The sequence below is a fragment of the Ceratosolen solmsi genome, unplaced genomic scaffold, assembly GCF_000503995.2.
Source record: "Ceratosolen solmsi marchali unplaced genomic scaffold, CerSol_1.0 scaffold28, whole genome shotgun sequence".
NCBI lineage: Eukaryota > Metazoa > Arthropoda > Insecta > Hymenoptera > Agaonidae > Ceratosolen > Ceratosolen solmsi.
In genome coordinates, this window is record NW_011948429.1 from 3,853,299 (window position 1) to 3,865,844 (window position 12,546).

At 28.3% G+C, this 12,546-nt stretch overlaps 1 protein-coding gene across 8 annotated transcripts in view; it reads left to right on the top strand.

Annotated features, from left to right (window-relative positions):
* Syp (synaptotagmin binding cytoplasmic RNA interacting protein) overlaps window positions 1-11,686 on the top strand; it is a 64,540-nt gene extending 52,854 nt beyond the window's left edge. The window contains exons 10-13 of one of the 8 annotated variants that reach the window (XM_011501570.1): window positions 1,745-1,893; window positions 7,701-7,863; window positions 10,947-11,247; window positions 11,637-11,686. In XM_011501570.1, the coding sequence (XP_011499872.1) occupies window positions 1,745-1,893; window positions 7,701-7,863; window positions 10,947-11,191 (557 nt within the window). In that variant the 3' untranslated portion in view covers window positions 11,192-11,247; window positions 11,637-11,686. Of the gene's footprint in view, window positions 1-1,744; window positions 1,894-7,700; window positions 7,873-8,960; window positions 9,039-10,946; window positions 11,248-11,290; window positions 11,347-11,636 lie in introns of those variants that run through there. The other 7 variants (XM_011501568.1, XM_011501569.1, XM_011501571.1 and 4 more) reach the window with 7 other exon arrangements.
* The last annotated feature ends 860 nt before the right edge of the window (window positions 11,687-12,546 follow it).

A 12,546-nucleotide genomic window follows, 5' to 3' on the forward strand; every position in this document is an offset into this window, starting at 1 on the left:
TGATTACCCAACCTGGATTCATCGTATTTTGAAAATAGAGATTAGTTAACATTATTGTTACGTGAGATTGTAGTGAGATATTACGACAAATGATGCTAATTAATAACAAATGCTTTAAAAAATTCATCAATAAATTTGTCGGAAAATGCTTTTTCAATCAGCATATAAATGTCCAAGTTTCATTAAAGTTTCTTAAAAATGGGTAATAATTTTGAAATTCATCTAATATTTTACATATTCATATATATATATATATAATAATAAATTTCTCAATTTTAAAAAATTTAGCTACATTTAAACCAGCTTTAGGTGCACATATTTACCTTACAACTACCACATCCTCTCTCAAAGCCAACTTTAATTTTTTCTTTATCAATCGCTAAATCAATTATGCATGCATGTATTGTTTGTTTTGTATATTTATGTTTTCGGTGCCATACAGCACTTAAGTAATTCATCTTCATACGTTAAATGAAGTTTGAACGAGCATATTATTCAAGGGATAAGTTGAGTTGATTTCTTTAAGTTATTTTTGTTTGGTAATTATTAGTTTTCTGTTTCTCATAATTTAGTTTTAAAAGTATGACATTTATTATATTAACAATAAAATTATCTATATAGATTTAATGTATGAATGTATCATCAATAAAAATAATCTGTTTTCAGCTCTCAAGGAATTAGGTAAGCCGAGAGATATGTTAAGAATGATTAACGCGTCGTTGTATAGATTATTAGTAGAGATTATGATTTTCTTTTCTTTTTTTTTTTTATTCTCTAGTTGAGTTTTGTAAACTCTTGATAGATAAATAAATGCATGCTAACATTCATTATCAAAATCTATTATTTTTCGAATTAATTTATAATTATGTAATGTATTTTCATTATTTTTATGGATGCTATTTAAACACAACAATTATTTATTTATTCATTCTAATCATAATACTCGGACGGATTTTGAAATACATGCGAGTTGGCATTTATTTGTAGAATCTGTAAATAGAATGGTGATAGGGTAATTATTAAGAGGTACTTTTTTATTAGCATTTGGACAACTTTGTAATTCTTAAACGCGATTTGAATTCCTCTGATATTTCGTACCAGCTCTATCATTTTGAATTTTTCACTTCAATAAACTAGTATAACGAGTTTTTGAGTTCTCTCTCGTTTGTTTCTTCACTTTACGTAATGGTCGTTTATTCTATTTCTTTTTTTTATTTCTTTTTTTTTATTATATATAAAGAAATTTCTCGTTAATTCTAACTTATAATCTATTGGTATATTATTATAAGTTAAGAAAAGAAACTTAGATTGTGAGAAAATAGTATCTTTTCCCGGCATGCTTGGTCTTTTTATTATTATTTATCATTCTTTTAAAATATAATTATTATTATTATTGTTAATTTTTTATGCAAGGAATTAATATGAAATTCCAACGACAGAACAACGATGAAATTTTATTATTATTATTGTTTGAGTTATACAATTCTGAATGTATTGTGGAGTATTTAGTTTGTCTGCTATTTTAATATATATATTTTTTCTAATTGCTATTTCATTTAATTAAACATGTACATAAATTTATATAATATATATATATATATATATATATATATATATATATATATACATTTTTTTTCTTTTTTTCATGATTGAGAACAATTGGTTTATCACGTACAAACATTCTTGCTGTTGTGTACATAACGTGGCTAAATTTTGGGTCTATTTGTAATGTGTGTTTTTATAGATTATGATTACGACTATTACGGTTACGGGGATTATCGAGGTGGCTACAGTGATCCATATTACGATGACTATTATCGATACGAAGATTACTATTTCGATTACGCGCCGCCTCAGCCACCTGCCAGAGGGAGAGGCAGGCAGCCTCAACCGGTGGGTCGCTCTTTTTTAATGGTTTTTAAAAAGTCGTACTTTTTTGTAAAAAAATTTTTTTATATTTTTTGTTTTATTGTAAAAATAATGATGATAATAATAATAATAACGATAATAACATACGGATAAATTGTAGTTATTATTGTTATACTAATGTTTCTATTGTTGTTAAACGTTTAAATATTTAGATAGGAAGTTTGATTGTGGCACAGTGTTCGCGGATTCCCATCATGTGTTTTGTATATTTTTATATATTTTTCTTAGTTCTCTTACACAATATTTATTTTTTAATCAAAAGTTCTTTTAATATTCAATTTATCATATCAATTTCTATGTAAAGTTGCTATGAATATCATTTAGATAAATATACTTCTTTGCTCTTTCTGTGTAAATCTTTACTTTTTCACGATCTTTCTCACTCTCTTTCGCTGTCTATAAGTTATCTTTTATTTCAATAGCTATTTTTTATACATCCTGAGGTACATAAAAAAATGCGCTAAATAAAAATTACCATAACGATTAATTTTAATATCGTTGGTTATAATTTTCATATTTTGTTATTACCTACTTATTTCAAACGAGTTAAAAAATTGAAAATTATAATGTCTTATTGCCTAATCCATTAACAAAAATAGCTTTATTTAATTTCTAATAATATTTCGTTTCATAAATTTATAATGTATATAATATGCTGTATAAAATATAATTTTCAAATATCTGATAACGAATCATTCGTGTGCATATTTTATAATGAATTTTTAGAGAATTGAGTAGAATATGTCTATAGTGCCTACAATTTACTGCAAGCATAACATTATAATAGTCAATAGTTAATTAAAAGTTAATCATTTAATGCAAATTTTTAATTATATTAAAACACAATGTCAATGTGTAATTAAAAAAAAAAAAAAAAAAAAAAAAAAAAAAAAAATATTAAGAGTAATATATTTATATATTTATATTTCAAATAGTTCATTACAAATTAAAATTAACAATATTAGTCAAAGTAATTTTTAATTGATAGAAATATATAATTAAAAAATTTTATACAGACAAATCTGTAATGTAGAAGTCCTAAATGTCAAAGTGAGAATGGAAAGAATTTGAATAATAGGATCCAAATTGGAATACAGTGTATGAGGCATTACTTATAGATTAATTAAAGCTCATATTTTTACCATTATTAGTTCAATTATAAATAATGGCACCTAAATAGATACGATCAGGTAATTTTTAAAGCTCTTTCTTTATGTATATTTAACATTATCAAGCGACTAGCTTACTCCTTCGTAACATACATATATATGTTTTATTCTATTGTCAAGTTCTTAAATTTTCACGTGTAACTTTAATTTTTTCAATCATAACATAAAACGGCCTGTGCGTGCAATTAACTTTGGCTATTATTAGACTAATTGGTTATTCTGCTGTTGGCTTTGCTATAAATGTTCTCATGTTGGTCATCTGCAATTTAACCCATTAGGAATATGCAATTTTTTAAAGACTCTAATCCACAAATAACTAATGATGCACTTTAACCAGCACGCATATTTAATATACTGAGAAAGAAAGTAACAAGTATTTAAATTTTTTTTTAATTTTGAACAAAACTGTATCAGATTCTATTTACGATACGTGTACAATGTTATGTATATTATTTTCTCAGTATACGCTACTGAAGAAGTTGTATTAAAAGATTTAAATTTACTCAAAGTAATTGACGCACTGCATGTAAAGAAAGATATTTTTGTCACGTAGAGAGTGAGAAAGGAATTAACGTTGATTTTATGATAGATACGCCTAAATATAAGTCGGTTAGGTTTAACACACACACGCGCGCGCGCCCGCGAATACCCCTGGAATACGAATAAAAATGAAGTATAAAATTTACAAAGTAATAAAGTGATTTATGTTAAAATAAAAAGAGAGTGTGATCGGTTACTTAATTGGTAACTTATTTTATTAAATTACTTTACATCATCCTATAAACCGAATCATTATCGTCATTTAATAAAAAATTTCATTTATTAAAATTTCGTCTTATAATAATATGGACAATTCTTTTAAAAAATATTTTAGACGAAAAATACATTTTTATCAGTATACATTTGCTCTGAAGTATTATGTTATTAAAATAATCATGTTAATTATAAAAATAATAAATAAGAGAAAGGAATAGTGGTACTAACTTTGATAAACCTCCCTTTACTTACATACTAATATTGAACCTTGAATGATCCGAACACATTGCCACTCTCAAATTGCTTACGATTTGTTGAAAAAAAAAAAAAAAAAAATATATATATATATTGGAAATCATATCTGAGCCATCGTAAAATCAAGAATGAGAGAAAGATGCAAAAATTTTTTATCCATTGTATAGCTATTGCGAAGCCGGGAAAAGCAAATTGGAAAGAACGAGAGACTCCAAACTCGAGACAAAAATATTTCGAAGAGCGAAATAGAGAAATGTCGAAAAAGAAAAGTAATATGACGTATGCCATAATTAGTCATGTTTATACTGTAAAAAATTTTACGCAAAGCCTTTAAGAAGTAATATATATATATATATATATATATATATATATATTTGTATTGGATATTACTTAGGCAAACACACTTTTTGGTAACATTAAATGTAAAAACTATTCATTTCTCGGAACAAATTTTATTCAGAAGCCTTTGGAAATTATTTACAGGTCCGACAGTTGTATATCACGTCGATTTGTATTTTATTGTTACAGGATGTATTCGCCATTATATTGTTAATTTATTCTAGTCCTTTAATCAAGTATTTATCATGCATAGTTTCACAGGTGATTCAGCTTTGTAAAGGAGAGCCAGCGGAGCTATAATTAATCTCGAAATGAATAACTTTATTTTACAGACTGTTTCTTTTAGATTACGTGCAGGAATTATGTCGTGGCTCGGATATGATATAATGATCTCACGATTTCATCGCAGGGTTATTCAAGTAACATGGAGTCATCGACACAGAGAAACAGACGCTACGAATGTTTTTTCTTTTTTTTTTTTTTTTTCCAACGCGAAAGTAACATTAATAACGGGCGATCAACTTTTTCTCTTGGATTATTTTATTTTATCAATAGCATTTGTTTAGGCTTCTTTATTTTTAACATATTATTTATTTAATATATGTGATTTGGTATTTTTACAGAAAAAAAAAAAGGTTGTTTTCTAATGTAATATTGTTTCCATTTTTTATAGTAATTGATTTAAAATTGAGTAATAAATTTTTCTATAAATGTTTATAATGATTTTTTTTTTCTTTTTATAATTGTCAAAATAAATACTATTTATTTTTATTAGTTTAATAACAATTTAATTAAACAATATAAATATAAATATAAACAAATTCTACGAAGATCTACATACCAAACTGGGTATATAAAAAAAGATTGTGTATTTTCTTTTACAATACATATATTTTAGATATATATATTTTTATTTAATATATATATATGTATTGTAAAAGAAAATACACAATCTTTTTTTATATTCCCAGTTTGGTATGTAGATCTTCGTAGAATTTGTTTTGGGAGAAAAAGTTGTTCGTCATCGGAACAGGAGCTAATAATCTATCGACGGATTCACGTTATTACAATTGTTATTATATACATTTATTATACTTAGTACAGTCAAGCCTTTAGAAAGAATTGATGAAGTAAGCTTATGCATTAGTATATAAAGTTAAGATTGTGAGTTTAGGTGTGAAATATAGTATTCATTGAATAGCGGAAATGGAACGAATAGATTAGATAAATGAATAATCTATTCGATCGAAGCAATAGTGACAATTTCAAATAAGAAAGACTCGCTATTGTTATCTGTCGAAGAAAGAATCAGCTTGGGATATGCTTAACCGCTTACATAACATTAGGCGCTTCAAATATCGCTATATCCGCTGCTTTGCCCGCTTTTTTTAATTTATGCAAATTTTGTTCAAAGCTATAATTTTTGTTTAATAATATTTATAACGCATAGTATGATTGCTGCTGTTGCTTTTAACTTGTCCACCTGTATGTTTGTATCGCTTACAAAGAAATTATTCTCATGCTTACACATAAAAATATTCGACAAGAGTGCAGCTTATTTAAGATTTAACGATTGACTTTAACCGATTTTCAACTCCAAGGTATTGAACGTAACTTTGCTGCTTTTTTTTTCCATTAAAAGTGTATTCCAATTTTTTGCTTCACTATGCCATACAATTACTCGCGTATTTGTGTACGTTACCAAAGCTTTTTTTTTTTTATTTTTTATTTTTTATTTATTTATTTATTTATTTTTTTATGAATTAATACACTTACATCATTCGTTATTGTAAATCTTTTATCTGTGGCACTATTTCTTCTTCATGCTTCTTCATTTTCTATGTAATCGTCTGACCAGTTTGACAAAGAAATTTCAAAAATAAAGACAAAAATAAATTCAAAAGAGTTATAATAAATTTTTGTTTTTCGATATATTTATTCGACATATTTATTGATAGTGCTGCGAAGTTCTAAATATTATTTAATCTATTCTTTAATTTATGAATAAAATACTTGTATAAATTAATGAAAAATTATTATTTCGTGATTTAAACGCGCAATTTTCATTAATTAAATAATGTAATTGTAATTATTAGTGAGAGTGTAATAATTTATATATGAAAAGTAATTTCCAGATCCAAAATGAAACGGTTAATAGCACTTAACTCAGACTGGTCGAACGTTTTCAAAATAATTGTCCTTCACTACAAATTGAGTTGCAGTTCCGAATAATTCAAGGCTAACAGATAAGAAATACATCGATTTCATATAAAATGTTGAGAGTACAAACTTAGAACGGATGTTACTTTTTGAGAGACCTTAACATATAATCGTATTTTATATTAAGATTAAAAAAAAGAAAAACCTTTATCATATACTGGGAATTCAAAAAGAAACAAAGCTCTTACGAATAAAGATTTCGAAATCTATATAGGACGAGTGAATGGAAATTGTCAAATAATGAATGAGCACCGTATGTTGTTTTGCACTCGGAGAATAATTTAGTTGGATTAAAGCTAAAGAAAAGATTTTTATAATATTCTTAGCGAGAATTTAATATTTATGTAGATTTTAAGAAAAATATTAGTTGAAATAATCCATCTTATTTTGTGGCTTTTACAAAGTTATTCATAAAATATTTATTGTTAATATTTGTCTATTGATTATATGTTTAAAAATTAAATTTATTTTATAAAATTATAATTGTTCAAATATTCTTATAATTACTTTTAATAAATTATTGTTTAACATTATGATGATTGGTCTAAACATGTGGCATATGCAATAAATAATTGTATATATAGATGCATATATATATATATATATATATATATATATATATATACACACGCGCACACGTGTAAATATATACCAACATAATATTCATTATTATTATTATTATATACTATATTTTTAAATAATGTAGTAATTACCGACGCAAGTGAAAGTAAACGATAGAAAGTAAATTAGTTATTAAATAATATCGATCCTCTTAAGTTAGTAATAATTTATAGGTTGTTAAGAAAGAATTTTCTATCCAACTAAGGTGTTTCTTCGGGTGCCCGTTACGACTAGAGTATAAATTTGTCCTATTAATATTTAAGTATAATAAATTGTTCTTCATATGCCTGTGTGCGTGTATTGTCGAGCGAGAGAGTGCGATGAGGAGTAAATGGTGAGTGTTGAAGCTGGAAGGACTGAAAAGTCGGTTTGTATAACCGTTTGTGGTGTGTTGTTCGTTGTTTTGGCCAGGCTGGACGTGGTCGTGGAGCGGCAGTAGCACGTGGCCGAGTCGCTGGCACCCAAGCACGTGGGCTAGTTCGGGGGGGGCGCAACCCCGCAGCTACAGGGGTCCGTGGGGCCCAACGGCCAGCCGCTCGTGGGGGGGTGGTCCGCGCCAAGGGAAGTTTACCAGGTGAGGATGGTCTGTATCTCAGAGGCGAATCCGTCTCTTTTTATTATTATTAATATTAATTTTTAATAATGAGCACACGCTTGATTGAGGAATTGTACGTGGCATTATTACATCGAGCTCGTTTCTATTATTTTTGGAAATATTTTTTTATTCTTATCGCTTATGTAAAACATACCACAATTTAAAGAAAATCAATCATCTTAATAAGGTAATAATTATATGTAATGGTATATATAATAACAATATACGCTATAATATTCATTTACATTAAATTAAAATACAGTAATTTAATAATTGTTAATTTAACTGTCAAAATGTTTAATAATAATCTTGATTAAATCAGTTCGTTATTTATATTTATGATTAATAGAATAATTAATTAATCTACCATGTAATTAGCATAATTAGCGTCTTAGAAATTAGAGAATGAAAACGAGCTCGTTACAATTTTTAGCATATTATATATAAAGACGATAAAAATTTAAGTTTAATATCAATCAATCATGTTAGATAAAATTATAACATTCTAGTACTTGATTTTTAAGTTTATAACAATAACTTAATAAGCTTTTACAGAATAGTATGTGATGAAAGATTGTGACTTATATTTTTCATGTTTGTGGCTATATATATAAAATACTTAAGAGGACAGAAATTTTAATTTCAAGTAAACGAACACCCTAAAAGCTTATTGTAATGTAAATTCATTAGAATTTTATTAGCTTAATGATTATTATATTAAAGAAGACAATATTAAGTCTAAACATCAATTAAATTTTTATGCAACATTTAAGCACGATTATTACGAAAATTATTTATTAATTATTTGTTTAATAATTGAAATGAAAATCTGTACCGTTATATTAACGATTTTTGGAGTATTAAAAATTTTATTTATTCGAAATAAATATCTCAATTAATACAATGATCTTTATACACATACATATCCTCCATCGAGTAGAACGAATTGTAAAAGTACAATCGTTGCTAAAATTAAATAGAATAATGTAACACGCGCACAAAAATTTGATAAAAAAAAAAAAAAAATAAATAAAAAAAAAAATCATTAATAGTAATTATGGCACTCTCTCTCGTAGATTCGTAGACTTACTACACTGGCTTATTCGCTTCTTGCCATCGCAAAAAGCTTCTTCTCGTTCCTTCATCCTCGTCCAACTGTCCAAGTACAATACACCCCTCTGCCTATGTGTTATTGTGACTACAAAGACGTCTCCTGCCGAGAAAGAAAGAAAGAAAGAAAGAGAGTGAGAGTGAGAGTGAGAGCGAGAGTGAGTGCGAGTGTGCATGAGAGATAGAGAGAATGAGAATGAGAATGAGAATAAGAAAGGGTATGTGTGCGTGTGCATGCGCGTGTGTGACGGAGTGATTGTAGAGAGAGAGAGAGAGAGAGAGAGAGAGAGCGAAAAGAAGAGAGCATCCAATTAAATGTTCGAATCTTGACTCTTGCTTTCCATAATTATTTGTTTTATAATGAACGACACTCGCTTGTATAATCACATTTCTAATTATTTGGCTCGATTTCCTATTATTGACGTTTTAAATAGCTTTATTATTTTGCGTTCTATTGATTAACTCGGACAGTTTTTCGTTATTCTCTTGTTAAGATACAAATTAAAGCACAGCTTTTCATGTTTGTTGATTATTTTTAAACGTAGAGGTCTGTTTTTTAAATATATATATCCAATCATTTTTTGATGTATTGTGGCGAAATATATAATTTTATTATTATTACTACTATTATTATTAAGGTATACCATACGTTGTTCATCATTTCGCTACTTTATGTCGAAGAATTTTACATTTTATTTGAATAGTTGCAATGACATATATTATTTTATCGAGTTATTGTTAGAACTCGTATGTACAATTAATAGTTTTTATAGATCGTTGATATTTGCAACTATAAAATATGTACATGAATATATATTTTTAAATAGTCTATTATTAATCTACTTAAAGATTCAATAATCTCTGAAAGATTACATATTTTGAGGATTATTGGGACTTGGAAAGTAATGAGAATTAAATTATAGTTAAAATTCAATGATTAATTGTGCTTATATAGAATCAAATTGATTATCGCGATGTCGTTCGATAGTTCCTTCGATAACGTGTAATCCCTCCTGGCGAATCGAGAGCAAGAAGTGTATTATAATAATGTGTTACATATTTATTATATCAAGCATTGATTTTCAATAAAATTATTAAAATTATAAGTAGTTTAAGTTTTTTTTTTTTTTTACTATGCATCGAGATAGAAATTTGTGCCAAAATTTAATAATGAAATAAATCATTGAAATTTTTTCATCAATGAAATTTATTAGTCACATTACATAAAATATTTCTGATATAATGATTAATTAAACGGCTATTAATTTTTTCATTTTCTCTTTGCATACCTAAAATGATAATCATATTAATAATATTATAATTGAGTGGATATCGAAGTTTTACCAAATAATTATTGATTTACTAATTTTGTTTCTACATAAGAACTGTATGAAAATTGTATTTATAAATTATGACGAATAAAATTAAGTCTAAAAAATATTAATAAATCATTAAAAATTATTCTTAATCAAAATATTATTATTTTATGTGGAATATATGTTATTCTTTGATATTTACTTTGAGTCGTCAATCGTTTGCCTTTTACTTTGCTATGGATTAATTATTCAAAGCCTTGGATATTCACATCTTTTATAAATGTATTCTTTCATTGCTGACCATTCATCCATAATTGATAGTTAATTGTGCCTTGTGTGAAAAATGCAACGGCAATTGTTATAATTGATTACCGTATTGCGTATAATAATGAGTCATTCAAGATTATTGGGTTGAATGGGTCACGTGACGTGCTACATCGAGAAAAAGGAGTTCGTTAAGCAAAACAAGAAAACAAAAAAGAAAACAAATAAAAAAACAAAAAAAAACCCCTTTTTCCATGTACACAAAACATAAATGATCACAGTCAAAGGTAATAAATGGTCTGACAAAAAATTTTGCCTTCCTCGATCCCATTTCCTCTCTCGCCCTTTTGTTTTTCTGTTACCGTCGAGCAGCAGGTAAGCGAAAGTTTGACGGGGGTCACCAGAACCAGGGGGAATCTAAACGTCGCTTCCAGAGCAGCTGGGGGAACCAGCCCCTTGCCCAGCAACCATTGGGCAACGCGTATGCAATGGCGAGTGTGAACGGTGGCGGAGGCGGCGGTGGCGGTTCAACGGGCGAGCGAGCCGGCGGCGGCGGAGGCGGTTCGGCATCCGCCGACGACGAATGGTACCATGACTTTTATCAGTCCTGGAGCTAACTTCGGCAGCCGGCTCCTCAGTTGTAAGAGCGCGTATGAGAAATAGAGTGAGAGAGTGAGAGAGTGAGAGAGTGAGAGAGTGAGAGTGAGAGAGAGAGAGAGAGAGAGAGAGAGAGAGAGAGAGGCGTGCGTGAATATGTGTTTCTGTGTTTCTGTGTGCGTGTGCTTGTTTTCAGAGTGAGAGAGACAGAGAGTATGAGAAAAAGAATGTGCGTAGATATGCGTGGGATGTCGGGGGCCGCTTTGCGCGGGTGGCTTTTAACACGGTTTGAATGGGTGTGTGAGTTGTGTAAAAAGTATCGCTGAATGCGATTGGCTCTTTTGTATACACGGTGCATATGAGGATAAGAGAAATAACGATCGAGAGGGAGATTTTTAAATATATATATATATATATATATATATATATATATATATATATATATATATAGAGAGAGAGAGAGAGAGAGAGAGAGAGAGAGAGGCGTGCGTGAATATGTGTTTCTGTGTTTCTGTGTGCGTGTGCTTGTTTTCAGAGTGAGAGAGACAGAGAGTATGAGAAAAAGAGGAAAGGAAGAGATGTTGAGTGAGCAAGAGAGAAAAGAAAGCCTCTTTGCCCTGTTTGCTAGAGGATGAATCGTCAGGCCGATATGTAGAACGCGAGAGACGCCACCACCTTCGCCCCACTGTTGTTGTGATTTTTTAAATGAAAATTGTACAGTGATGTGCCACTGGGACTGTATTATTACGATCGGAGTGACCGCCCACCCACCCGTACTAATTAATATTATATATTTACACTAAATTATTTATATATATATATATATATATATATATATATATATATATATATATATATATATATATATATATATTTATTATTCTTGTCGCCAACTATTCTAAGTATACCACTACTGCATTGTCACGTTCGTTTACAAATACTGCCAAGCTATGATCCATATTAATAAAGGGATTGATGCAACACATGAAGTTTTTTGACATGCATTGTGATGGCTCATACGACAATATTGTGGAACCTAAAAGAAGCGAAGGATTCTTTTTTTTCTTTTTCACAAATGGACATAAAATGGCAGAGGTTGATAACGACGTGTTGCTTTGGCATACAGGAAAAAGGAAAATTGAAGTAGAAAAGGTGCGTTTACGTGATAGTACGAGGAGTTGGAAATTAAAAATACACGGATGAAAATAGGGCTTTATTAACGTTGCGATACGAGTTTTATTAATTTAAAAAAAAAAAAATTATTTTTTTTTAATTTTTTTGTTTTTTTGTTTTTTTTTTGTTTGTTTGTTTGTTGAAGATAATATGTAATTTTTGGCGATGGAGAAAAAGATTTTTTTGTTCATTTGAAGAAAGG